Source organism: Anomalospiza imberbis, chromosome 8 (genome assembly GCF_031753505.1).
Source record: "Anomalospiza imberbis isolate Cuckoo-Finch-1a 21T00152 chromosome 8, ASM3175350v1, whole genome shotgun sequence".
NCBI lineage: Eukaryota > Metazoa > Chordata > Aves > Passeriformes > Viduidae > Anomalospiza > Anomalospiza imberbis.
In genome coordinates, this window is record NC_089688.1 from 31,417,178 (window position 1) to 31,445,018 (window position 27,841).

General features: G+C 50.1%; 2 protein-coding genes across 2 annotated transcripts; both read left to right on the plus strand.

The window, feature by feature from the left end:
- Positions 1 to 654: 654 nt before the first annotated feature.
- Positions 655 to 7,178, plus strand: LOC137478607 (putative DMBT1-like protein). The gene is made up of 5 exons (XM_068198583.1): positions 655 to 1,555; positions 2,525 to 2,711; positions 4,769 to 5,080; positions 6,343 to 6,548; positions 7,026 to 7,178. Exons 2-5 carry the CDS (start codon positions 2,645 to 2,647, stop codon positions 7,176 to 7,178), a joined length of 738 nt encoding a protein of 245 aa, XP_068054684.1. The 5' UTR covers positions 655 to 1,555; positions 2,525 to 2,644.
- Positions 7,179 to 7,881: 703 nt separating this feature from the next.
- On the plus strand, positions 7,882 to 26,760 carry LOC137478608 (deleted in malignant brain tumors 1 protein-like). The gene is made up of 27 exons (XM_068198584.1): positions 7,882 to 8,368; positions 8,778 to 8,819; positions 9,576 to 9,887; positions 10,316 to 10,357; positions 10,787 to 11,098; positions 11,473 to 11,595; positions 12,348 to 12,659; positions 13,069 to 13,110; positions 13,867 to 14,178; positions 14,607 to 14,648; positions 15,078 to 15,389; positions 16,639 to 16,950; positions 17,306 to 17,347; positions 17,791 to 18,102; positions 18,458 to 18,499; positions 18,943 to 19,254; positions 19,610 to 19,651; positions 20,095 to 20,406; positions 20,762 to 20,803; positions 21,247 to 21,558; positions 21,933 to 22,055; positions 22,613 to 22,642; positions 23,405 to 23,555; positions 23,880 to 24,091; positions 24,292 to 24,464; positions 24,577 to 24,965; positions 25,596 to 26,760. The coding sequence occupies exons 1-27, from the start codon at positions 8,299 to 8,301 to the stop codon at positions 25,879 to 25,881; spliced, it is 5,013 nt and encodes a 1,670-aa protein (XP_068054685.1). The 5' UTR covers positions 7,882 to 8,298; the 3' UTR covers positions 25,882 to 26,760.
- The last annotated feature ends 1,081 nt before the right edge of the window (positions 26,761 to 27,841 follow it).

Genomic DNA, 27,841 nt, shown 5'->3' on the forward strand with positions numbered 1-27,841 from the left:
GGACCTGGGCTTTCCCAGCTCTCTAGAACAGGACCTTTCCCTCTCTCTTCTCTGACCTGCTGTATCCTCCTTCCCCTGTTTCTGCTGCTGTGGTGTTGCTACCACACTCTTTTGCAAGGTGCAGCTTGATGGAACTTTTTTACACTTCTCCTATTCTCTCAGTATTATTTTCGCCAGACAAGCAGAAAGATCCCAGGCTTAGATCCTGGTGTCTCCAATCCTCACCATCCCTGTGCTGTTCAGAGCTGAGTCTTCCCATAGCATGTCTGTGCCAGGGCTTCCAGATGGAGAAATACCAAGGCTGGATAAAAATACAAGGCAGAATTACCAAGTCCACTGGTTTTCGTATTAAATATTGCTGCAGAAAGCGTTGCCAAACACTTCCGGTGGTAGATGTTTCATACTCCTCCTCATTTCTTTCTATCTCCCTTGATCCATGAGCATTATAGAAATGCAGGATTCAAGAAAACTGGGTTTGATGTGGAGGAAAGGGTCATGCGCCTGGTGAATAATCTCTGCCACAAACCTTCCTGCCTGAATTCAGACTGTCACTCCTTTGTGGAGAAGTCTGTGGATATTTTTATTCCAGCGTAGATACTTTCCTATAGTCATATAGTCTTGTTTGTCCTTTCACTGGTTTCCATTTTTACCTTTAAAAACCCAGTATGTTTGCAAAGTGCCCTCACAATTGTCAGCTGAAGAAATGGTGTTTCCAAGGCTCAGTGCAGCTTCATTCAGAGTGATGTGCTGGGAAATACCTCAAGCTGCCAGAAGAAGACCTTGAGAACAAAAATGTGTTACTGCAAGAGATTCATCTAGTCAGTGGGAAGGGTGAAATACTGTATGGTATTTGCACTAATTAACTAAGGTTAATTAAAACAAATTATTTATCTCTGTCCATCGTGCAGAGATTGTCTGAAAATAAAGATCTCTAGAAATATGTAGATTCTTGAAATGAATAATTTATTAATGAAGAAGGTAGTGAAGAGTTCAATCAATCAATCAATCAATAAATCTTGATCTTTTACCTGGGCAGCTTAAGACTTTTTTTTTTACACTTGAAGCACCTGGAAATCCCTTTTGTGTTCCCCTTCCTCCTCACCCTTTTTCAGTTATTACAAGAGTTTGGAGAAGAACTGTGATCCATCACTCACTCTTGCTTCACTGATTGCAGTGTTTGATTGGCCAGTCAAATAAACTGGATTTTTCATTCTTGTCAGGGTGTCAAAACCAGAATATGAATAGTGAATACCAGGTGTTGTGTACATATCCTCATTCATGTGTAAATGTGGTTGTTTGGATAAAGAAGAAACATATTTACCATTCTGAATGTTCACTTTCATGGCTTCCAAAGTTATCTTTGGCCTCTTATATTTTTCACTTCCTTCTTCCATTCCAATGATATTGGCCTTTGTGGAAAGATGTTTTAGATAATTCTCTTTTCCCCCTGGGCTTTGGTCTTCCTGCTTGATGACTGTCCCTGGAGGCAATAAATTCATATGTGGCAACAATTTTAACTGGTGATAATTCCATCCAAGACATGATGGCTGTGGAGGTAGGGATGAGATGGAGAGCAATGTTCTGACTCTTCAGTGTTAGGATGATCATCAGGGTTTCTTATTAAATTGTTAGAAACACAGAAATAGAGGAAAGTAACCACTCTGGCAAGAGAGTGATGAATGAGAATTAAGCATTATTTCATATTGTGGAAAAACCTTGGATTCATTCTTCAAAGAATGATGCAGCTGTAACTGTCACTATGTAAAATTAAACAAGGAATATATTAAGACATTTTCTTAATCTGAAGAAATTGGAACTTTTTTCCACTATGTGTTGGTTCAAAGGATCAAATGAAAAATTAGTTTTGATCTATGTAATTTCCTTCACTAGACATGAAATCCACTGATTTTTTCCACAATGTTTGCACAAAAAGTTATCAGTTGACCCTGTTTCTCTGACACTTCCTTGCAATTTGTCTGTCAGTGAATTTTGACTGGAATTTTGACTTGTACTTAAATGTGCCCCAAAAGAATAGATTTATACTGGGGCTGGAGCTGTTGACTTCAGCTGCAAGGTTCTTCAGAGACCCCCCCCCCTCCCCCATTCATATTTAAACAGGACCACCAGGTCTGATCTTATTTTATTAAAAGTCTGCTGAAGCTTTAGGACATTCATGGTTCCCCAAGGAGACCTGCCACATTAGTTGGCAAGGGTCTCTTGCTATTTTGCTGGAAGAAACCCATTTAAGTTTCAAGATTCCACCACCATCCCAATACCTGACCAGGAACCTCCTCATGAAAGAAAAATGCTGAGATGCATCAGCCAGAATTGAAAGGTATCTTTGGACAGGAGCTCTTTTTTTTTTTTTTTTTTTTTTGGTACAATGACATGATTGTGAAACCTATGGTAGCATAAATAGTTCCTTCCAGGCAATGGAAAATGTTACTCTTGAGATATCGTCTTTTTGCAAAACCCAGGAAGTTACAAAATATTAAATAACAAATCAAACATATGTTTGTTTCAGATTAGAGGACTGTGGTTGTTTTATTGTTCTGCTGTAGAAAAAGAGACCTGTAGAGCCACTCCCCTTCAGAAATAGAGACTATATATTGTGAGGTCCTCTTTACCAACAACGTCTGGTGAGATGGGTACCACTATGATTTTGACATGGCTTCTCTCGTTGAGTCCCGCAGTTCTGGAGGCCAAAACAGGTAAAGAACTTAGACTTGTTCCAGGGCACATAAAAAAAAAAAATTATAAAGACTGCTTGGAGTCCTCTCTGTTGAGTCCAAGAGCAGAAATTAGATTCAGGCTGGTATTGGTTTGGGCAAAAGAATAAAGGGGGGATTGGATGAAAGAGCAGAGTTTTGTTCTACTAAAATTATGAACTAATCATCAAAGAGGATGATTTTGTGGAGTTCATTTGGAGTTCATTTTGGTGCCACAGGGTCCTATTCATCTAAGTGCCTTGTGTCATTGTAAGAATTGTGTCTGTGAGTATGTAATGAATGAGGTATTCTTCCAGTTCCAGAAATCTGATTTTAAAATTATGGAAAGATTTATTTCTTTACTTATTTTCCATGTGTATTTTATTCCAGAGTATACGTGTGCACACATATGCTATATATTTAATATTGCTTGTATCATTTGGTTCTTCTTGGTATTATGTACAATTTAACAAAATATAACATGAAGTTAGGTTTTCACACTGTTGCACTGTGGCTAAATGATGGACATCTAAAAATTATGAGAGATTAAATACTTTCAGTTCAACTATTTTTTATGATCATAGAATTTTTCCATCCATAATCACTTTCTGAGTGGTTTGGGTGACTTTGAGTTAATAGCTCTGTGTACACCTTAGAATAATTGCTGATGACTTTTCTAATGAGTTATTTAAGCTTTGTGATGATAATTTATATTGCCACCGTTCACCTCATCAATTCTCTCCATCTGTCTCCTGCTTTTCTGGTGATAACTCATCTCACTCTGGCTGCTCTGGTTCTTCTTTCTGCTCTCTGCCTTTGTGTCCCAGAGCAGAGTATTTGCTGTATTTGTATAATCACAGGCTTTTGTCTTTTTGATACCTTTGAAGTGTGAGGCAGGATTCAGCCTAACCAATTTCATCCCCAGCTGATGGTTTTGCTCTCACAGTGATGACAGGCCTTGAATGAAAGCAAATAAAACTGGCTTAGGTCGGCTTTAATTTCCTAATCCCACTCTGACTTTTTGCCAGGTTTGCTGTTTCACCTCTCAAAAACCCTGTGAGTAGGGTTCAAAAATGTGTGTGTTCAAGTAGATATTTGAAGGAACAAGTCAGATATAAGTCAAGGGGCACTTTTATAGCTTTGCCCTTTGAAAGTCATACACATCAGGGCAAATTTAGTTTGGTCACCATCTTGACTGTACTTCTAGATCAATAGCAAAGAATTAGGTGCAGTGAAGAAATCCTGGAGCTGTTAACTTTTGAAATTTGTTTTGATTTGGATGACTTAGTGTTCAATAATAAGTTAAATATATACTTGGCAGCAAAGTAAAATATAACAAGTGCAGCTGCATGTTTTGATTTCCAGAGTGTAAATACTGCAAATCCAAAGTTACAACATTTATCTGCTTGCTTACACTTGATAGTAAAGCCTTTAATAAACTTCTTCACCAAAAACGGACCTCTAAAATCAGGATTTTCATGATGGTCGCACCACAATGTCTAAACAAGACATATAAAACTGAAAAGCAGATGGGCTTTACCTGAATGAATGATGTAATCCAGTAATCAGCTGGATATAGGATAGGTTATTTTATTTCAAACTGTAATAAAATTTTACTGGTATAGAAGAAATAAAGCCACTGAACTCCTATTGAAATTTTTATAATCCTGTTGAGACCATCATCCATTCTGGTGAATTCTTCCACTAAATTTACTCTTATAAGAATAGGATTCTTCCACTAAAGTTACTCTTATGAACTATAGGATTTGGTGAAGTGTGGGTCCTTAAACTTATTCCAAAAATTTATTTTCTTGCTTAAATCACTTGTGCTTAGCCTGCTGCCCAACTTTACTGCAGAGATCTCACATAAAACATACGTGGCTGATTTTGAGAACTGGAAGAGAGGAATAAAATAGGTACAAATTACCTCTCTCCACACAGTACTGGGCTGGGCAACACCTTCTAGGGACAACAGGGGAAGAAGGCAGAGTAGATACTCCTTCCAGTCCCTTCCAGCCTGTTTGCCTGACTGTTTTGTGCCCATGCCCTCTCTCCCAAAGCTCCGTATGTCTATCTGGTGAACGGAAGGCACCAATGTGAAGGTCGTGTTGAGATCTACTACCGAGGACAGTCGGGGACAGTTTGTGATGACTTCTGGGACCTCGCCAACGCTCAGGTTGTGTGCAGGCAGGTGGGATGTGGCAAGGCCATTGCAGCTCTAGGAAGTGCCTACTTCGGGCAAGGCTCGGGTGACATCGTGCTGGACAACGTGAGGTGCAGCGGGAATGAGGCGTCCTTGCTGCGCTGCAATCACACGGGGTGGAGGATCCACAACTGTGCCCACTATGAAGATGCTTCTGTTGTCTGTTCAGGTACTCCCACATTTTTCCCCCCCTGTCTTGTTCTTTCACTCCACTGACCCTGCAGAACAAGCATGGACTCATGTTTTTTCTCATTAAAGTCATGTAAAAACTGCGCTTGCTCATCCATGCAAAGCAATTAAAAACCCCAAGGATCAGATATACATTGCAGATATGCAGGACAATCTAATCACCTGGCAGAGGCATTAAGGAAACAGTTCAAATTTAGGGGCAAAGCTATGTCTGATAGGCAAAGTTTATCAGGGAGGAATGGGGTAAGGTGAATTCTTAATGGATTTGTTATGGGCAATAATAATTTCACAATGACAGCTCAGATTGTCATAGCTCACAATTCATTTTGCATTGTTTTCATTTTTCAAGTCTTCCTTTGTTTAGGTCCATTAATGCCTTTTTCCTTTGCAAATATTCATCCATTTGGACTACTCTCTCACTTTGCTGTGATCATTTTACTTTCCTATTATTTTTTAGGAGAATGTGGGTTATTTGTCTCTTATTTCCATATGTATTAACAACTGATCATCATGAACTGAGACATGGCTGATGACAACAGACTGTTCAGGTGTTTTGTATCTATATTGCAGTTTTCCACATTTCCTTAGAGAGTAAGAACCTGGAGAGCTGAATCCATTACTGAAGGAAGTGCTTCACCAGTGTTTTTCACTTAGAAGAAAAGAATAAAAATTGCTACCAGACCTGTATTAATCTATGTGTGATGTGTTCAGAGCCTTTTAAAATGACATTTATTTCTTGCTTGCATTCATAGCTCCAGTGCCTTCTAAGGGCTGGATGTATCCAACATCAGCCTGGTCCACTCCTGCCCTTGCACCAAGCACCATCCAAAGACCACCGCCCAGACTGTTCCTGGGGATGTTCCTGATCCTCTGCAGAAGGGCATTTACAATGGGGACGGGTCCAAGCCCTGGGGCTGCCAGCAGCCCCACAGCTCCCCCCTTCATACTAGGAACCTGTAGAGTCTCAGGCTGTGTCTGGGCTGTGGAGTCCTGGGGCTGGAAGCAGATGCCACTCCAGAACCTTACCCTGCTTACCATCTGGAAATACCACTTCCAAGAAAAATTTTAAATTGGCTGTTATCCACCTCCATTCTCTCCATTGACCCCAGATAAGAAGGACTATGCCATCAGAGTAATTGCTCTTGATTTCACTTCATCCTTGAGGATCTGGGCTGGTAGCTACCACACAGACATATCCATTGCACAGTGCTCATGTGTGGGGTGTTTTTCTTCTTTTCACAGAAGAGTCTGATCCAACACCAACAGAGCCAACATCAACAGACCCAACAGCCTCAGCACTGGAGGCGACCTCCACAGAAGGGATAGAACCCACAGAACCAATAGCATTTCTAAGAGAGACATCAATGCCAGCATCAACAGTCCTCACAGAGGAGACAACATCCCTTGGGGAGATGGCCACAACTGAATTAACAACCAGCACAGGGGAGGTGACATCCCCATTGCAAACAGCCACCATGGTGTCATCAGCCCCCAGAGCAGAGACGTCCCTCCTGGTGGAAGAAGTGCCAATGACAACCCTAGAGGTCACAACCAACACATGGCAAACAACCTCCCCAGGAGAAATGTCCACTTCACCAGAGATGGAAGTGTCATCCACTGCCCTACCACTGTTAATCTCACTGCCTGATATGACCACCACAGTGAGATTGGACACCACAGTGGAGGAGAGCAAAACAGGTAACGGTGTCCACTGTCACTCACTGTTCTCTTTAGTGCCCCTGGACTTCCTTCCCAGACCTGATTGCACTGCAGGGAGACTTCCAAAATGACAGGACAGAGTTCCATGCCCTCTTCCCCCATTAATTGTCCAGCTCTGCTTTCCGTGTCCATTCCATTCCACTAATTACCTCCTTAGCAGGAACATCCAGCCCAATATACTTGACCAGCACAGTGCCATCCAGTAGCATGCCAGAGAAGTCTACCTCACCAGAGATGTCCACCTCACCAGAGACAATCACCTCACCACATACGACCACATTCACAAGGATGATAACCTCACCATTGATGAGCACACCAGAGAAAACATCTATGAGAGCAGAGGAGAGCACACCAGGTAACCCTGTCATCTCTCACTCATTGCTCTTCTTAATGCTCCAGATCTCTTTACAGAGTGACCCAAACCCCTGGCACATGTCCCACTGGTGGATTTTGGTGCCATCCCTTGGAAGCAGCCATGCTGACCTCTCTTGGTAGATGTGGGGCAAAGCAGCAACCTTGGTGCTTTCTGTTCCTCATGAGCTGAGCGTATGCCAAGCAAAAGCCCTGTTTGCACAAAGAGAGCACAGCAAACTCTTGTGGCCTGCAGGAATAGGGTTTCAGAGAGGTGGCAAAGAACAGGACTGAGGGGTCACAGAGCTAGGAGGCTGGGGAAGGACTCAGGGCACTTTGGGCTGCTGTCTCCATGGGAAATGACTGGACAGAGCTTCACTCTCTCTAGTGGCATTAACGATCCAGACTTGTTTATCATACCAAATGCTGTGGCCACTGTAAGAATTACCTCCCTAGCAGGGATGTCCATGACAGTGCAGAAGATCCACAGCATGGATTGCAAGAGGGGAAGGGAGCCCACCAGGTAACCCTGTCCACTCTCACTCACTGTTCAGTGTGTGAAACAGCAAAGTCAAGACGGTCATTTCAAATGAGCGAAAGAGATCTGCAGGATGTTGTGGGAACCATAGGGCAGGGCTCCTAGAAAATGAGCTACTCTCATCTGCATGACATGTGCTGATCTGTTTGGAACCTTTGTCATTGACACCAAATTCTTCCTTTCATCTGCATCTCCAGCACCCACCACATCCAGGCCATACTCCACAGGTAATTCCAGCCCCCAGCCCCATTCCTGACCTTGCAGCAGCCCTGTTGCAGTGGCCCATGTGGGCAGAGCAGAGGGCAGGGCTGGTGTGAACCTGTCCTTGTGCCGTGTGCCGTGTGCCAGGGCCCAGCGTGCGGCTGTCGGGCGGCAGGAATGGCTGCGAGGGCCGCGTGGAGCTGTACGACGGCAGCTCCTGGGGGACGGTGTGTGACGACCAGTGGGACCTGCAGGATGCCCAGGTGGTGTGCCGGCAGCTGGGCTGTGGCCAGCCCGTGGCTGCACTGGACACTGCACACTTTGGCCTGGGCTCCGGCCGCATCTTCCTGGACGACGTGCAGTGCCGCGGGGACGAGCCCTCCCTCCAGATGTGCCAGCACAATGGCTGGGGCGTGCACAACTGCAGGCACGTGGAGGATGCCAGTGTCATCTGTGCAGGTGCGTGGCCAGCAGAGTCCATCAGCTCTCCAGCAGCTCACACCGGATGGGGTCTGTTGTCCTCCATGGGAAGCAGACATGCAGAGCCAGAGCAGATAGGAGAGCCTGGGGTCTTCTGCTGCCTGGTGCTGAAATATGTGTCATGCAAAATCCCCATTTTTGCACAAAGAGGTCAGAACAGGCTCTCCAGTCTCACAGGTGTAGGTGCTCCATGTGGTTTCAAAGAGTAGATTGGTGGGATTATGGCATGGGCTGTACCAAGGACACGTCAGCAGTGGCAGGACTTCCGTGCCCTTTCTTCCCTTTATTCCTTGAGCCTAGCACTTCCATGTCCATGTCCATGTCCATCCACTGCCACAAGTTTGCTGCCTTTAGTACCCTTTCATTCACTCCCTCTTTTTCCTTGCAGCTGCCAATCCAACCCCTCCTGCTCAATGGCCATACACAACAGGTAATTCCTTCCCACCCCCCATATTTCCAGTTTTATAGCGAGCCCCACCCTGGCACAGGAGGAGATGAGAGGGGGCCTGCTGGGCTGAGCCTGCTCACTGCAGAGCTGCTGGTCCATTCTGCCCATGGAAAAGGGTCTTGTCATTTGAGGGTTTCTGCCAAGGAGGATCTGATCTCTGCAGAATGGCAGCTGCAGTGGTGCTGAGTCCAAGCCCTGATCTGCCAGACACTCCATGGCTCCTGGCTGTGGGGTAGCAAGTACCAAGAGGATGGGGGCAATCCCTTCCCTCAAGCCCATGTGCTTGCCAGCCCAGGCCAAGACACAGGTGTCTGTCCTGATGCCAGGTCACAGCTGCTGCTGTTCAGCCATCAAGCAGAGGTGGCCAGTCCCTTGTGGATACCCTGCCAGGGCCATAGCCTCAAACATCTGCAAGGCGTGAGAGTGGTATGGGGGAATGTTGCATGATCATAGTGTGCAAAAATGGCTTTTTGGCAAATGCCCCCATGACCCCAGCAGCTCCCAGGACCCCCAGGCTGTTCTCATGGGATTCCTCAGCAGACCCTCACTCTATGCATCAGCATTCCATGCACCTGGGATCTTTGTTCACTCACTCCCCTTCCTTGGTCTCTTTAGGTTTGCACCACCACAGATCATGGTTGCTGTGACCAAACGCCCAAAACAGTAGAGGTGGGGGGGGGGGGCCTGTGGATGCTGGGGTGTTGGAAACCTGATGTTGTGCCGTGTGCCGTGTGCCAGGGCCCAGCGTGCGGCTGTCGGGCGGCAGGAACGGCTGCGAGGGCCGCGTGGAGCTGTACGACGGCAGCTCCTGGGGGACGGTGTGTGACGACCAGTGGGACCTGCGGGATGCCCAGGTGGTGTGCCGGCAGCTGGGCTGTGGCCAGCCCCTGGACGCCCCACAAAATGCACACTTTGGCCTGGGCTCCGGCCGCATCTTCCTGGACGACGTGCAGTGCCGCGGGGATGAGCCCTCCCTCCAGATGTGCCGGCACAACGGCTGGGGCGTGCACAACTGTGCACACGTGGAGGATGCCAGTGTCATCTGTGCAGGTGGGTGGCCTTTTGCATATCACTCTAAGTGTGTTCTGGGTTCTCTGGGAGCAGCCAAGCTGAGCTCCCCTGGTAGGGCTAGGGCAGAGGTGAGGCTGGGGTCTTCTGCCACCAGGGCTGAATCCTGTGTGATGCAAAAGGCACATTTTTACACAGACAGGGCACACTGGGTATTCCACACTTCCTGCTTTAGAGGCTAAATGAGGGGGCAAAGAGCAGGAGGGTGGAATTGTTCTTTGGGGAGGATGGGGCAGGACTGCGGACAGGCTAGTATAGGAATTGAGGGAAAGACAGAACCCAAGTTCTCTTCCCCCTTTAGTCCTACAGCCTGAATTTTCACGACCATGTTCATGACCATATCCAATCCATGTCCGTACACTGCCACAAGCCTCACTACCCTTTTGTTCACTCCCTCTTCTTCTTTGCAGCCGCCAATCCAACCACTCCTTCTCAATGGCCACTCACAACAGGTAGGTCCTGCTCACCCAACTTATGCCCAGTTTTAAAGTGAGGCCCAGCCTGGCAAAAGATGAGAAGAAGGGAGTCCAACAGTGCTGATCCTGCTCAGTGCAAGGCTGCTGATCCCCTTGGCCCATGACACCTTGAAAGACACCCATAGGGGTTGGTTTGCTCCCAAGGGTTGAAAAGGGTTTTTCTGAAAATGCCTCAGTGAATCCATGACTTCTGCAACCTGGCAGCTCCAAGAGGACACCAGCAGGCTGAAAGCTGTCTCTATGCCTAGAGTCTATCCTCAGTTGCAAAACCCCCCAATCCCTTACGGGTCTACACTAATCCAGTTCATTATCACTGTGGAAAAATCTGCCAAGGAGTTGGGAGGTTCGGGGCTACAGATGTCGAGCTGGTGTGAACCTGTCCTTGTGCCGTGTGCCGTGTGCCAGGGCCCAGCGTGCGGCTGTCGGGCGGCAGGAACGGCTGCGAGGGCCGCGTGGAGCTGTACGACGGCAGCTCCTGGGGGACGGTGTGTGACGACCAGTGGGACCTGCGGGATGCCCAGGTGGTGTGCCGGCAGCTGGGCTGTGGCCAGCCCCTGGACGCCCCACGGAATGCTCGCTTTGGCCTGGGCTCCGGCCGCATCTTCCTGGACGACGTGCAGTGCCGCGGGGACGAGCCCTCCCTCCAGATGTGCCGGCACAACGGCTGGGGCGTGCACAACTGCGGCCACGTGGAGGACGCCAGTGTCATCTGTGCAGGTGCGTGGCCTCCAGGGAACACCGGCTCTTTTACATATCATTCTAAGTGGGTTTTGGGTCGGACCAGAGCAGAGGTGAGGCTTCTGGGGTCTTCTGCTGCCTGGGACTCAAGCCCACGGCATCCAAAATCCCCATTCTTGCACAGACAGGGAACAGCAGGCTCTCCACAATTCCTGCTGTTGCCATCCACTGATGAGGCAAAGCAGTGGATGGAAGGATTGTTCTTTGGGGAGGATGGGGCAGGACTGGGGCCAGGTCAGGCTGGTGCCAGGATGGGGGAAAGGAAGCAAAGAGCTCCACCCTCTCTCCTGGCATTAGGCCTCCAGCTCTGCTTTTCATGGCCATTGCCATTGAACTCATCCAATCCCTAACAGAGTTATCCACCCCTCTGGAAATGACCACCTCAGCACCAGCCCCTGCCACAACCCAGGTGTCCAGCACAGCACTGCTGACCACCACAGAAGAACTGCCTACCTCAGCAAAGAGCAGCACACCAGGTAACCCTGTCCACTCTCACTCACTGCTCTCCCCACTGCTGCTGATCTCCAGAGCTCCTTGCACTGCAGGCAGTCTCCCAGCCCTGGGCCTCTCCAGTCAGGCCACCACAACCAAAAGTGAGGATGCAAAGAGCATGGGGAAGAGCTGGCAAATGGTGCAGCTGTGTTTTGAGTCCAGGAATTCTGCAGCTGTTGCTGCTTTAATGAAACTCTTGGCAGAGGGACTGCCTCCTGCTGCAACCAGGAGCATCATGCTCAGGGATCAATCTACCTTCATTCCTTCAATTCCTACATGGGTAGTACGAGAACTATTTCCTAGATATGCTCTGGCACTCGGGAGGTTGCTGGAGGATGGAAAGATGCTGCATTAAATATTTTGAGATGCATGAGAGATCTCTGTGTGCCTGAGAGTCCTGTGTGAAACAGCAAAGTCATGATGGTCATTGGAGATGAGCCCTACAGGATGTAGTAGGAATCACAGGACAGGGCTCCTAAAAAATGGGCTACCCTCATCTGCATGACATTGTGATGACTCTGTCTGGAACCTTTGTCATTGACAAAAAATTTCTCTTTGCATCTGTAGCTCCTGAGCCTACCAGATTCACAACATATTACACAGGTAATTCCAGCCCTCCAGCCCCATTCCTGACCTTGCAGCAGCCTTTCAGTCTCTCTGTCACAGTGGCCCATGTGGGCAGAGCAGAGGGCAGGGCTGGTGTGAACCTGTCCTTGTGCCGTGTGCCGTGTGCCAGGGCCCAGCGTGCGGCTGTCGGGCGGCAGGAATGGCTGCGAGGGCCGCGTGGAGCTGTACGACGGCAGCTCCTGGGGGACGGTGTGTGACGACCAGTGGGACCTGCAGGATGCCCAGGTGGTGTGCCGGCAGCTGGGCTGTGGCCAGCCCGTGGCTGCACTGGACACTGCACACTTTGGCCTGGGCTCCGGCCGCATCTTCCTGGACGACGTGCAGTGCCGCGGGGACGAGCCCTCCCTCCAGATGTGCCGGCACAACGGCTGGGGCGTGCACAACTGCAGGCACGTGGAGGATGCCAGTGTCATCTGTGCAGGTGCGTGGCCAGCAGAGTCCATCAGCTCTCCAGCAGCTCACACCGGATGGGGTCTGGTGTCCTCCATGGGAAGCAGACATGCAGAGCCAGAGCAGATAGGAGAGCCTGGGGTCTTCTGCTGCCTGGTGCTGAAATATGTGTCATGCAAAATCCCCATTTTTGCACAAAGAGGTCAGAACAGGCTCTCCAGTCTCACAGGTGTAGGTGCTCCATGTGGTTTCAAAGAGTAGATTGGTGGGATTATGGCATGGGCTGTACCAAGGACACGTCAGCAGTGGCAGGACTTCCGTGCCCTTTCTTCCCTTTATTCCTTGAGCCTAGCACTTCCATGTCCATGTCCATGTCCATCCACTGCCACAAGTTTGCTGCCTTTAGTACCCTTTCATTCACTCCCTCTTTTTCCTTGCAGCTGCCAATCCAACCCCTCCTGCTCAATGGCCATACACAACAGGTAATTCCTTCCCACCCCCCATATTTCCAGTTTTATAGCGAGCCCCACCCTGGCACAGGAGGAGATGAGAGGGGGCCTGCTGGGCTGAGCCTGCTCACTGCAGAGCTGCTGGTCCATTCTGCCCATGGAAAAGGGTCTTGTCATTTGAGGGTTTCTGCCAAGGAGGATCTGATCTCTGCAGAATGGCAGCTGCAGTGGTGCTGAGTCCAAGCCCTGATCTGCCAGACACTCCATGGCTCCTGGCTGTGGGGTAGCAAGTACCAAGAGGATGGGGGCAATCCCTTCCCTCAAGCCCATGTGCTTGCCAGCCCAGGCCAAGACACAGGTGTCTGTCCTGATGCCAGGTCACAGCTGCTGCTGTTCAGCCATCAAGCAGAGGTGGCCAGTCCCTTGTGGATACCCTGCCAGGGCCATAGCCTCAAACATCTGCAAGGCGTGAGAGTGGTATGGGGGAATGTTGCATGATCATAGTGTGCAAAAATGGCTTTTTGGCAAATGCCCCCATGACCCCAGCAGCTCCCAGGACCCCCAGGCTGTTCTCATGGGATTCCTCAGCAGACCCTCACTCTATGCATCAGCATTCCATGCACCTGGGATCTTTGTTCACTCACTCCCCTTCCTTGGTCTCTTTAGGTTTGCACCACCACAGATCATGGTTGCTGTGACCAAACGCCCAAAACAGTAGAGGTGGGGGGGGGGGGCCTGTGGATGCTGGGGTGTTGGAAACCTGATGTTGTGCCGTGTGCCGTGTGCCAGGGCCCAGCGTGCGGCTGTCGGGCGGCAGGAACGGCTGCGAGGGCCGCGTGGAGCTGTACGACGGCAGCTCCTGGGGGACGGTGTGTGACGACCAGTGGGACCTGCGGGATGCCCAGGTGGTGTGCCGGCAGCTGGGCTGTGGCCAGCCCCTGGACGCCCCACAAAATGCACACTTTGGCCTGGGCTCCGGCCGCATCTTCCTGGACGACATGCAGTGCCGCGGGGATGAGCCCTCCCTCCAGATGTGCCGGCACAACGGCTGGGGCGTGCACAACTGTGCACACGTGGAGGATGCCAGTGTCATCTGTGCAGGTGGGTGGCCTTTTGCATATCACTCTAAGTGTGTTCTGGGTTCTCTGGGAGCAGCCAAGCTGAGCTCCCCTGGTAGGGCTAGGGCAGAGGTGAGGCTGGGGTCTTCTGCCACCAGGGCTGAATCCTGTGTGATGCAAAAGGCACATTTTTACACAGACAGGGCACACTGGGTATTCCACACTTCCTGCTTTAGAGGCTAAATGAGGGGGCAAAGAGCAGGAGGGTGGAATTGTTCTTTGGGGAGGATGGGGCAGGACTGCGGACAGGCTAGTATAGGAATTGAGGGAAAGACAGAACCCAAGTTCTCTTCCCCCTTTAGTCCTACAGCCTGAATTTTCACGACCATGTTCATGACCATATCCAATCCATGTCCGTACACTGCCACAAGCCTCACTACCCTTTTGTTCACTCCCTCTTCTTCTTTGCAGCCGCCAATCCAACCACTCCTTCTCAATGGCCACTCACAACAGGTAGGTCCTGCTCACCCAACTTATGCCCAGTTTTAAAGTGAGGCCCAGCCTGGCAAAAGATGAGAAGAAGGGAGTCCAACAGTGCTGATCCTGCTCAGTGCAAGGCTGCTGATCCCCTTGGCCCATGACACCTTGAAAGACACCCATAGGGGTTGGTTTGCTCCCAAGGGTTGAAAAGGGTTTTTCTGAAAATGCCTCAGTGAATCCATGACTTCTGCAACCTGGCAGCTCCAAGAGGACACCAGCAGGCTGAAAGCTGTCTCTATGCCTAGAGTCTATCCTCAGTTGCAAAACCCCCCAATCCCTTACGGGTCTACACTAATCCAGTTCATTATCACTGTGGAAAAATCTGCCAAGGAGTTGGGAGGTTCGGGGCTACAGATGTCGAGCTGGTGTGAACCTGTCCTTGTGCCGTGTGCCGTGTGCCAGGGCCCAGCGTGCGGCTGTCGGGCGGCAGGAACGGCTGCGAGGGCCGCGTGGAGCTGTACGACGGCAGCTCCTGGGGGACGGTGTGTGACGACCAGTGGGACCTGCGGGATGCCCAGGTGGTGTGCCGGCAGCTGGGCTGTGGCCAGCCCCTGGACGCCCCACGGAATGCTCGCTTTGGCCTGGGCTCCGGCCGCATCTTCCTGGACGACGTGCAGTGCCGCGGGGACGAGCCCTCCCTCCAGATGTGCCGGCACAACGGCTGGGGCGTGCACAACTGCGGCCACGTGGAGGACGCCAGTGTCATCTGTGCAGGTGCGTGGCCTCCAGGGAACACCGGCTCTTTTACATATCATTCTAAGTGGGTTTTGGGTCGGACCAGAGCAGAGGTGAGGCTTCTGGGGTCTTCTGCTGCCTGGGACTCAAGCCCACGGCATCCAAAATCCCCATTCTTGCACAGACAGGGAACAGCAGGCTCTCCACAATTCCTGCTGTTGCCATCCACTGATGAGGCAAAGCAGTGGATGGAAGGATTGTTCTTTGGGGAGGATGGGGCAGGACTGGGGCCAGGTCAGGCTGGTGCCAGGATGGGGGAAAGGAAGCAAAGAGCTCCACCCTCTCTCCTGGCATTAGGCCTCCAGCTCTGCTTTTCATGGCCATTGCCATTGAACTCATCCAATCCCTAACAGAGTTATCCGCCCCTCTGGAAATGACCACCTCAGCACCAGCCCCTGCCACAACCCAGGTGTCCAGCACAGCACTGCTGACCACCACAGAAGAACTGCCTACCTCAGCAAAGAGCAGCACACCAGGTAACCCTGTCCACTCTCACTCACTGCTCTCCCCACTGCTGCTGATCTCCAGAGCTCCTTGCACTGCAGGCAGTCTCCCAGCCCTGGGCCTCTCCAGTCAGGCCACCACAACCAAAAGTGAGGATGCAAAGAGCATGGGGAAGAGCTGGCAAATGGTGCAGCTGTGTTTTGAGTCCAGGAATTCTGCAGCTGTTGCTGCTTTAATGAAACTCTTGGCAGAGGGACTGCCTCCTGCTGCAACCAGGAGCATCATGCTCAGGGATCAATCTACCTTCATTCCTTCAATTCCTACATGGGTAGTACGAGAACTATTTCCTAGATATGCTCTGGCACTCGGGAGGTTGCTGGAGGATGGAAAGATGCTGCATTAAATATTTTGAGATGCATGAGAGATCTCTGTGTGCCTGAGAGTCCTGTGTGAAACAGCAAAGTCATGATGGTCATTGGAGATGAGCCCTACAGGATGTAGTAGGAATCACAGGACAGGGCTCCTAAAAAATGGGCTACCCTCATCTGCATGACATTGTGATGACTCTGTCTGGAACCTTTGTCATTGACAAAAAATTTCTCTTTGCATCTGTAGCTCCTGAGCCTACCAGATTCACAACATATTACACAGGTAATTCCAGCCCTCCAGCCCCATTCCTGACCTTGCAGCAGCCCTTCAGTCTCTCTGTCACAGTGGCCCATGTGGGCAGAGCAGAGGGCAGGGCTGGTGTGAACCTGTCCTTGTGCCGTGTGCCGTGTGCCAGGGCCCAGCGTGCGGCTGTCGGGCGGCAGGAACGGCTGCGAGGGCCGCGTGGAGCTGTACGACGGCAGCTCCTGGGGGACGGTGTGTGACGACCAGTGGGACCTGCGGGATGCCCAGGTGGTGTGCCGGCAGCTGGGCTGTGGCCGGCCCCGGGGCGCCCCAGGGAATGCTCGCTTTGGCCTGGGCTCCGGCCGCATCTTCCTGGACGACGTGCAGTGCCGCGGGGACGAGCCCTCCCTCCAGATGTGCCGGCACAACGGCTGGGGCGTGCACAACTGCGGACATGGGGAGGATGCCAGTGTCATCTGTGCAGGTGCGTGGCCAGCAGAGTCCATCTGAAGGCTTTTGGCTTCCTCCACTGAAGGCAGGCACGCTGACACCTCTTGGCAGAGCTGGGTCTGAGTGACGTGGTGGGAGAAAGCAGATTGAGAGATTGTAGAGTGGGAAAGATGGAGCAGGACTGGGAGCACATCAGGCTGGTGTCTGGATGGGGGAAAGGCTGGACAGAACTCCATGCTCTCTTCCCCTTTTCATCCTGCATACTGGATTTTCATGTCCTGTCCTCATCCACATCCATGTCCATGTCCACATCCATGTCCAGGTCAATCCATTGTTCCAATCCTGCTGCATTCATTAACCATTTGTTCAATCCCTGTTCTTTGTTGCAGTGCCCCAGCCAACCCCTCCTCCTCAATGGCCACAGACAACAGGTAAGTCCGGCTCACCCAGCTTAGGCCTGCTTTTTAAGCCGGCCCCAAGGTGGCACAATAAGAGGAGAAGTGAGTTCAGCGGGTCTGATCCTGGTCGGTGCAAGGCTGCTGTTCCCCTATTCCCTTGACATCTCCAGGCTGCATGAGTGTCCCTCTCAGTGAATGAGCCACATGCAAGGCTAGCAAAGGGCATTTCTTCACGTGAGGCAGGCTCTTGTGCACCTCTGTCCCAGGGAAGATACAGCAGGTCCCCAGACAGGGCACATGTGACATCTCCATCCCCAGGGTCCTGGCTCAGATACTGGCCTCTCTTAGTGTTCAGGGTCGGCACCGCCGCAGATCATGGTCACTGTGACCAAACCTCCAAAACAGTAGGGGAGGTGCTGGGGGATGTGGATTCTGACTTGGAGTGACCCTAACCCCTGCCGTGTGCCGTGTGCCAGGGCCCAGCGTGCGGCTGTCGGGCGGCAGGAACGGCTGCGAGGGCCGCGTGGAGCTGTACGACGGCAGCTCCTGGGGGACGGTGTGTGACGACCAGTGGGACCTGCGGGATGCCCAGGTGGTGTGCCGGCAGCTGGGCTGTGGCCGGCCCCTGGACGCCCCAGGGAATGCTCGCTTTGGCCTGGGCTCCGGCCGCATCTTCCTGGACGACGTGCAGTGCCGCGGGGACGAGCCCTCCCTCCAGATGTGCCGGCACAACGGCTGGGGCGTGCACAACTGCAGGCATGGGGAGGATGCCAGTGTCATCTGTGCAGGTGCGTGGCCAGCAGAGTCCATCTGAAGGCTTTTGGCTTCCTCCACTGAAGGCAGGCACGCTGACACCTCTTGGCAGAGCTGGGTCTGAGTGACGTGGTGGGAGAAAGCAGATTGAGAGATTGTAGAGTGGGAAAGATGGAGCAGGACTGGGAGCACATCAGGCTGGTGTCTGGATGGGGGAAAGGCTGGACAGAACTCCATGCTCTCTTCCCCTTTTCATCCTGCATACTGGATTTTCATGTCCTGTCCTCATCCACATCCATGTCCATGTCCATGTCCACATCCATGTCAATCCATTGTTCCAATCCTGCTGCATTCATTAACCATTTGTTCAATCCCTGTTCTTTGTTGCAGTGCCCCAGCCAACCCCTCCTCCTCAATGGCCACAGACAACAGGTAAGTCCGGCTCACCCAGCTTAGGCCTGCTTTTTAAGCCGGCCCCAAGGTGGCACAATAAGAGGAGAAGTGAGTTCAGCGGGTCTGATCCTGGTCGGTGCAAGGCTGCTGTTCCCCTATTCCCTTGACATCTCCAGGCTGCATGAGTGTCCCTCTCAGTGAATGAGCCACATGCAAGGCTAGCAAAGGGCATTTCTTCACGTGAGGCAGGCTCTTGTGCACCTCTGTCCCAGGGAAGATACAGCAGGTCCCCAGACAGGGCACATGTGACATCTCCATCCCCAGGGTCCTGGCTCAGATACTGGCCTCTCTTAGTGTTCAGGGTCGGCACCGCCGCAGATCATGGTCACTGTGACCAAACCTCCAAAACAGTAGGGGAGGTGCTGGGGGATGTGGATTCTGACTTGGAGTGACCCTAACCCCTGCCGTGTGCCGTGTGCCAGGGCCCAGCGTGCGGCTGTCGGGCGGCAGGAACGGCTGCGAGGGCCGCGTGGAGCTGTACGACGGCAGCTCCTGGGGGACGGTGTGTGACGACCAGTGGGACCTGCGGGATGCCCAGGTGGTGTGCCGGCAGCTGGGCTGTGGCCAGCCCCTGGACGCCCCAGGGAATGCTCGCTTTGGCCTGGGCTCCGGCCGCATCTTCCTGGACGACGTGCAGTGCCGCGGGGACGAGCCCTCCCTCCAGATGTGCCGGCACAACAGCTGGGGCGTGCACAACTGCGGGCATGGGGAGGATGCCAGTGTCATCTGTGCAGGTGCGTGGCCAGCAGAGTCCATCTGAAGGCTTTTGGCTTCCTCCACTTGAGGCAGGCACGCTGACACCTCTTGGCAGAGCTGGGGCTGAGTGACGTGGTGGGAGAAAGCAGATTGAGAGATTGTAGAGTGGGAAAGATGGAGCAGGACTGGGAGCACATCAGGCTGGTGTCTGGATGGGGGAAAGGCTGGACAGAACTCCATGCTCTCTTCCCCTTTTCATCCTGCATACTGGATTTTCATGTCCTGTCCTCATCCACATCCATGTCCATGTCCATGTCCACATCCATGTCAATCCATTGTTCCAATCCTGCTGCATTCATTAACCATTTGTTCAATCCCTGTTCTTTGTTGCAGTGCCCCAGCCAACCCCTCCTCCTCAATGGCCACAGACAACAGGTAAGTCCGGCTCACCCAGCTTAGGCCTGCTTTTTAAGCCGGCCCCAAGGTGACACAATAAGAGGAGAAGTGAGTTCAGCGGGTCTGATCCTGGTCGGTGCAAGGCTGCTGTTCCCCTATTCCCTTGACATCTCCAGGCTGCATGAGTGTCCCCCTCAGTGAATGAGCCACATGCAAGGCTAGCAAAGGGCATTTCTTCACGTGAGGCAGGCTCTTGTGCACCTCTGTCCCAAGGAAGATACAGCAGGTCCCCAGACAGGGCACATGTGACATCTCCATCCCCAGGGTCTTGGCTCAGACACTGGCCTCTCTTAGTCTTCAGGGTCGGCACCGCCGCAGATCATGGTCACTGTGACCAAACCTCCAAAAGAGTAGGGGAGGTGCTGGGGGATGTGGATTCTGACTTGGAGTGACCCTAACTCCTGCCGTGTGCCGTGTGCCAGGGCCCAGCGTGCGGCTGTCGGGCGGCAGGAACGGCTGCGAGGGCCGCGTGGAGCTGTACGACGGCAGCTCCTGGGGGACGGTGTGTGACGACCAGTGGGACCTGCGGGATGCCCAGGTGGTGTGCCGGCAGCTGGGCTGTGGCCGGCCCCGGGGCGCCCCAGGGAATGCTCGCTTTGGCCTGGGCTCCGGCCGCATCTTCCTGGACGACGTGCAGTGCCGCGGGGACGAGCCCTCCCTCCAGATGTGCCGGCACAACGGCTGGGGCGTGCACAACTGCGGGCATGGGGAGGATGCCAGTGTCATCTGTGCAGGTGCGTGGCCAGCAGAGTCCATCTGAAGGCTTTTGGCTTCCTCCACTGAAGGCAGGCACGCTGACACCTCTTGGCAGAGCTGGGTCTGAGTGACGTGGTGGGAGAAAGCAGATTGAGAGATTGTAGAGTGGGAAAGATGGAGCAGGACTGGGAGCACATCAGGCTGGTGTCTGGATGGGGGAAAGGCTGGACAGAACTCCATGCTCTCTTCCCCTTATCATCCTGCATACTGGATTTTCATGTCCTGTCCTCATCCACATCCACGTCCATGTCCACATCCATGTCCAGGTCAATCCATTGTTCCAATCCTGCTGCATTCATTAACCATTTGTTCAATCCCTGTTCTTTGTTGCAGTGCCCCAGCCAACCCCTCCTCCTCAATGGCCACAGACAACAGGTAAGTCCAGCTCACCCAGCTTAGGCCTGCTTTTTAAGCCGGCCCCAAGGTGGCACAATAAGAGGAGAAGTGAGTTCAGCGGGTCTGATCCTGGTCGGTGCAAGGCTGCTGTTCCCCTCTTCCCCTGACATCTCCAGGCTGCATGAGTGTCCCTCTCAGTGAATGAGCCACATGCAAGGCTAGCAAAGGGCATTTCTTCACGTGAGGCAGGCTCTTGTGCACCTCTGTCCCAAGGAAGATACAGCAGGTCCCCAGACAGGGCACATGTGACATCTCCATCCCCAGGGTCTTGGCTCAGATACTGGCCTCTCTTAGTCTTCAGGGTCGGCACCGCCGCAGATCATGGTCACTGTGACCAAACCTCCAAAAGAGTAGGGGAGGTGCTGGGGGATGTGGATTCTGACTTGGAGTGACCCTAACCCCTGCCGTGTGCCGTGTGCCAGGGCCCAGCGTGCGGCTGTCGGGCGGCAGGAACGGCTGCGAGGGCCGCGTGGAGCTGTACGACGGCAGCTCCTGGGGGACGGTGTGTGACGACCAGTGGGACCTGCGGGATGCCCAGGTGGTGTGCCGGCAGCTGGGCTGTGGCCGGCCCCGGGGCGCCCCAGGGAATGCTCGCTTTGGCCTGGGCTCCGGCCGCATCTTCCTGGACGACGTGCAGTGCCGCGGGGACGAGCCCTCCCTCCAGATGTGCCGGCACAACGGCTGGGGCATGCACAACTGCAGGCATGGGGAGGATGCCAGTGTCATCTGTGCAGGTGCGTGGCATCCAGGGAACACCGGCTCTTTTACATATCATTCTAAGTGGGTTTTGGGTTGGACCAGAGCAGAGGTGAGGCTTCTGGGGTCTTCTGCTGCCTGGGACTCAAGCCCACGGCATCCAAAATCCCCATTCTTGCACAGACAGGGAACAGCAGGCTCTCCACAATTCCTGCTGTTGCCATCCACTGATGAGGCAAAGCAGTGGATGGAAGGATTGTTCTTTGGGGAGGATGGGGCAGGACTGGGGCCAGGTCAGGCTGGTGCCAGGATGGGGGAAAGGAAGCAAAGAGCTCCACCCTCTCTCCTGGCATTAGGCCACCAGCTCTGCTTTTCATGGCCATTGCCATTGAACTCATCCAATCCCTAACAGAGATATCCACTCCTCTGGAAATGACCACCTCAGCACCAGCCCCTGCCACAACCCAGGTGTCCAGCACAGCACTGCTGACCACCACAGAAGAACTGCCTACCTCAGCAAAGAGCAGCACACCAGGTAACCCTGTCCACTCTCACTCACTGCTCTCCCCACTGCTGCTGATCTCCAGAGCTCCTTGCACTGCAGGCAGTCTCCCAGCCCTGGGCCTCTCCAGTCAGGCCACCACAACCAAAAGTGAGGATACAAAGAGCATGGGAAGAGCTGGCAAATGGTGCAGCTGTGTTTTGAGTCCAGGAACTCTGCAGCTGTTGCTGCTTTAATGAAACTCTTGGCAGAGGGACTGCCTCCTCTGCCAATGCTGCAACCAGGAGCATCATGCTCAGGGATCAATCTACCTTCATTCCTTCAATTCCTGCTTGGGTTGTACCAGAGCTGTTTTCTAGATATACTCTGGTGTTTGGCGCAGGATCAGAAGAGATGAGAATGTGATCATTTGTAGTGGAGGCAACTGGGTGTTCTATGGAGCTGCTGGCCCTCTGTGCCTCGTGTCCTGTTTCTACTTCCCTGCCTCCCCATTTCATCACTCTGTGCCTCAAGGTGAGGCCATGTCCAGGCCCAGTTCCTTTCTTATGAACTGCACTTCTCACATGTCTCTTCTTCCTTCACACCCACAGCTCCAGTGGCCACCTCAACACCTCCACCAGGTAATGCTGTGCTGTGGCTCTTCTACCTTGGTAATTTGTGGTCTGTCTGTCTCCCTGTTGCACATTTCTGTAAATTTGTCTATTGTGTCTATGACAATATCACTGCAAGTGTGAGTGATCTTTTTCAAGCAAAATATAAAATGGATTTTCTTCTTTAATGTTACATCTTGTAGCATTTATATTCAGAGGTTGTGCTCACCTTCCTACAAAGACACTTTTAGGATTATCTGTGACAAAAATTATGTCATTCATGCTGGCAGGAACACTAAAGCTTTTTGCAGCTACGTTTGTTCTTAGGACGTTTCGCAGCAGCCTGAAGGGCTTATTTCAGTCTGAGACCAGACAACTGCACTTTTCTAGAAAACTTGCAACTTATTTACCCTCCAAAACCTTAGTGGAATAAAGAGAAGCAGCAGAGTAACTGATGAGAGACTGCCTATTGAGGAAGGTGCTTCCATTTCAACTGTCATGGCACCTCCCAGAATTGACCTCAACTCTAAAAAGGGGCAGAAAGCATCCAGGTATTACCAGCCCAGCCCGAAGAGGGTAGTCTGACACCATGGATGGAAATCTACCACTGAGGGAATTCCAAATCCAACACGAAAGCAAACCTAAAGCAAAAACAAATATTAGTTTTGACTCAGCTCCTGTAGTCTACCACCTGCAGTCAGCAGGGGGACCTACATTTCCACAGCTATGGATGAGGCACATATAGCTCAAGTACACTTTTGTAAGTAAATTCTTTCCCATTTCTTTCTGCAGCACCTTATTTTTGTGGTGGCTCAGTCTCAGATTCCTCTGGGGTGCTGCAGAGTCCCAACTATCCTGGAAATTATCCAAACGACGCTGACTGCGTGTGGGAAATACAAGTAGAGAACAATTTCCGTGTAACACTCACATTTAGAGATATTGTGTAAGTAAAACATTGATTCCCTGGGCAAATATCAAAGTCAAAACTTACTTGAGAAGTTTGAAATCTTATCTGAAACAACCAACCTTCCCAATTTTAAAGATACTTCCAATAACATCCACAGTTGGAAGACCAGATCAAAATCTGGATCAATGTTGCATTTTTTACTCACCATTTTCTGCTAAAGCTGCATAAAAGCCAAATTAAATTTGTGCTGAGAAAACATAAAATGCTGAAAGACTTTATCACATGTTAGACAGTGAAATCAGAGTTTCTGAAGTTTTCTTCTGAAATGGATTTGACAAGGTGCTGATGTTTTTCTGCCAGGATGCAAAGCAGGACATGCCAGCATGACTACATTGAAGTCTATGATGGACCTCTCCACTCTTCCCCTCTTCTTGGGAGATTCTGTTCTGGTTCCTTTCCCACATACGTGTCCTCTTCAAACATGATGAGTGTTCGCTTCCACAGTGATTCCAGATACTCCTTCAGAGGGTTTCAGGCTCACTACTCCTCCATTCCAGCAGGTCACAACACCAGTAAGCTCCTGGCCAGTGTTTCTCAACAGACAAGCCTATTTATTGCTTTTGTTTGTAGAATAAATAGATGTGTAAATTTAAATATTGTTGTGGAAACTGAATGATGTGCATGAAATACAGTGGGTTGGGGTGGGAACTGCCTGACTTCCAAATTCAGAAAAAAACTGCCTCTAATCATTACTAAATTCCTCTTCTACCAGCCATTCAGTGCTTGCCAGACTACATGCACGTAGTGGTCAGCAGAGACTACCTCCAGTCTCAGGGCTACTCAGCACAGAGGGTCACCCTGAACGACAACCGCTGCAGACCGACAGTCACGTCACAGGAGGTTGTATTCAACATTCCCTACAACAGCTGTGGGACAGTACAAGAGGTACACTCCCTGTTTTGGCTCTCAATTGCATATCTAAGCTTGGCAAGACTTAGAACTTAGATGGAACATGACAAAAGTGCGATTCCTGATTTTAAATTGCGTCTTTAAACAGGAGAACAACGACACAATCAACTACTCCAACACCATCAGGGTTGCATCTTCCGGGTACATAATCAAGAGGAAAAAGAACACCAACTTGCACGTCAGCTGCAAAATGCTGAGGAAGAGCTGGCAGCAGGTGATGTACGCTGCTGAGGACACCGTGGATGTGAACGAGTACCAGTTTGGAAGATACAACATGAACATCACCTTCTACGATTCCCCAGCGTTCCTGCGGCAAGTGCGCAGCTCACCCTACTACATCGACCTCAACCAAAACCTCTACCTCCAAGCCTGTCTTTACAGCTCAGACCCAAACCTGAAGGTGGTTGTGGACACATGTGTGGCATCACCTGACCCTCGTGATTTTAACACGCTGGCCTATTACTTAGTCAGGAATGGGTAAGAGCTTTCTTCAAAGCTAGAAGCACACCTGTCATCCACATTTATTTTAAATAATACAGCAGATCTGAATGGGGTTAGAACTCGTTATCAACAGACTGTGAAAAGCGGTCTTTGATTTTTTTATCTTTACAGTATGAGCCTGGGAATAAGAAATTATATTGAGACTTTACTACCATTTCATTTCACTTACTCCATCTTTGTCCTGTGAACAAAATACAAAAAAAAATGGCAATGGGAATTGTCATCCTAGAAGTTAAATATTTTTGTAAAACCAGGTCAAGCATTAGACTAATTCTTATGCCTTGTATAACACTGACATTACTAACAATCTGTTTGTTCCCTCTTCATCGCTTAAAGTATCCTTCTATTGGAAAAAGAAGAATTGCCAACACTCCAGCTGCTTCATAATACTTTAAAAAGTCTACATTTTTAAAGTGCATATTATGCTATGAAAGTTACATTTTTATCCCACTGCTTTCCTAGTACCCGACTATGATATAATTCAGTTTTAATCTGAATTTCACAGGAATTCATAATAATGAATCGAATAATCTGAATTTTAATTTTGCAGGAATGTGCATGTGCGCATACGTGAAGACTAATTCCCTTTTATTTGCTCCTTTCTAGGTGTTCTAGAGATTCTTCCTATGCCACGTACTACTCCCCTTCCAGCCACTTTGCTCGGTTCAAGTTTAACGCCTTCGAGTTCATGAGCCGGCACCCGTCAGTGTACCTGAAGTGCCAGATGTTGGTCTGCACGCTCGGGGACTACTCCTCCCGCTGCTACCGGGGCTGCAGCTCCAGGGCCAAGAGAGACACCAGCTCTGCTGAGGAAGAAGTGGAAGTGGTGGTTGGACCCCTTCAGCTCCGAGGAGGGGATGCTCCGAGTGGGAGCACCGCGAAAGCTGAATGAATTTCTCTCACGTTTGCTCCAGGACGACCAACGGGCTTCAAGAAAAGCCACAGCTCCGTCGCCTGTCACTGAAATCTGCTTTTGCCAACTTTGTCACAAAAAGGAAGAGATCAACACCTTGCAAGATTCTGCTTTCACCCACATTTTTAAAAAGTGCAACTTCCCAGGCTGTCCCAAAGGAGAGTTCCCTGTAATCCTTTTTAGTGCTATAACTCCTTGAATTGTGCTAATTAGCTCCAGGCTGATTGTGAATTTGATGGCACTTGGGGATATGGTTTATTGGTGGACTTACCTGTGCTAGTTTAATAGTAGGACTTGATAACCTTAAAGGTCTTGTCTAATCTAAATGATCCCATGATTCCACGGCAGCCAGCTGGGAGCAAACTCCCAGCTTTCTGGAGAAATATTTTATTCCCTCTGTTGTGTTCTGCTCATGAAGTTTACTTAGCTGACTTGTCATCCCTGCTAATATGAAGCCTGTCCAAATAGTTGAGAGCAATGAATCTGTGAGATTGCTTATTTCTGATTTTGATCTGGGAGCCATCCCTTTAACACTGGAGCTCTCTGTGCCTTGATCTTCAATATGCTGAGATCAAACCCCAGGAACTTTCATTTGTAGGGCTGAGCTCTTCTAGCAACCAGAATTGTGGCTATACAATATTCTAATTATTCTGAGTATTGCTTTTAGTGCTATATTTCTCATTGAAACAATGATGGGTCTGTGCTTATTTATAAAATGCAGAGATTTCCAAGCTAAAATTAATCTGTTTTGTGAGCAGTGTAATTTATAATCAAAGGAAGGAAGGTTTACAAAGCAATAAATCTATTTTGTCTCTCAAATTAATGTTTCTGTGCTTAAAAGATGAATGTTTTACTGTGTTGAAGAGTGCTGTCTGTTTGATGAAAAATTCCAAGTGATGGTCTGAGCCCCTGCTTCTGAAACACTACACAGGGCACTTCTAGATATCTCAATATAAAATTTATCTTAAAATAAACATTTAAATATCTTCACCTGTTGCTGACAATCCCCTCACACCAGTTGGGGCTGTCACCCTCCTGGCAGTTGTTGTTTCTGTTCTTGATGGTTTTCCTGCAAGGCTGGCACTGAAGGAGCTGCTTTCACATGGGATAATGTCAGAGCAAAGGTCAGCATCACTCACTGCATGAATGCAGGGCAAACCTTACACATTATGAGCCACCAAAATGCTTCACTGATGACAGCCTCACATGTGCCATTTGTGGGAAGCTGTGATATCTTTATCTTCAATAAATTCTGCTACAATGCCTTAGAACAGCTTTGTAATCCTAACACGTCTTAAAGGATTAAGAAACAATTTCAACTTTCATGCCACAACTTGTTTAGCACAATTATTTTATCATTTTTCTCCTCTTTAATTCTCCTCTCACACCATTCTAAAACCATTTCTCTAATGCCTCAAAATTCTGTGAGCTGGAGTGAAAATGTGAGAGAGACATCAAGAAATATTTCAAGGTTTATTGAAAGGAAGATTTAATTTGGTGAGAATGGATCATCTCTGGAAAGGAAATGTAAAAATGGATCTTACTACAGCAACTGGATTTGTGGCTATACAATATTCTAATTATTTTGAGCATTGATTAATATATTTTCCATTAAGTTTTAACTTCTCTAGATTTAATAAATCCAAATTCAAAATATACTGAGCTGTTAAAGATGTTTTGTTTGTAATCTTTAAGTATGAAATGCACAATCTATTCTAAAGGCTTGTTATATAAATTTTTAGCCTTCCCATTAACATACATCCTAAACCAGACAAAACCACAAATATCCAAGTGATTGAATCTCAGCCAGGAGACTTTTCAGCTCTCACCCAAATGTCAGTCAAGAGGTGAAAGACATTTCATATTTGCTTTCCAGAAGGAAGAGTTTTGTTCTATTTTTATTACTTTTGGTTGCTGATCACAAAAACTATTTAATTTT

What these genes read in the sequence shown, in the direction of transcription:
- LOC137478608 (XM_068198584.1), top strand. Translation starts at nt 8,299, where the DNA reads ATGTGCCAGCACAATGGCTGGGGCGTGCACAACTGCAGGCACGTGGAG. An exon ending in CGCCAGTGTCATCTGTGCAG is followed by an intron (nt 15,390 to 16,638) that starts GTGCGTGGCCTC and finishes GCCGTGTGCCAG; the next exon opens with GGCCCAGCGTGCGGCTGTCG. An exon ending in CACCTCAACACCTCCACCAG is followed by an intron (nt 22,643 to 23,404) that starts GTAATGCTGTGC and finishes TTCTTTCTGCAG; the next exon opens with CACCTTATTTTTGTGGTGGC.
- LOC137478607 (XM_068198583.1), top strand. Translation starts at nt 2,645, where the DNA reads ATGGGTACCACTATGATTTTGACATGGCTTCTCTCGTTGAGTCCCGCA. An exon ending in AGTTCTGGAGGCCAAAACAG is followed by an intron (nt 2,712 to 4,768) that starts GTAAAGAACTTA and finishes TCTCTCCCAAAG; the next exon opens with CTCCGTATGTCTATCTGGTG. An exon ending in TGCTTCTGTTGTCTGTTCAG is followed by an intron (nt 5,081 to 6,342) that starts GTACTCCCACAT and finishes TTCTTTTCACAG; the next exon opens with AAGAGTCTGATCCAACACCA.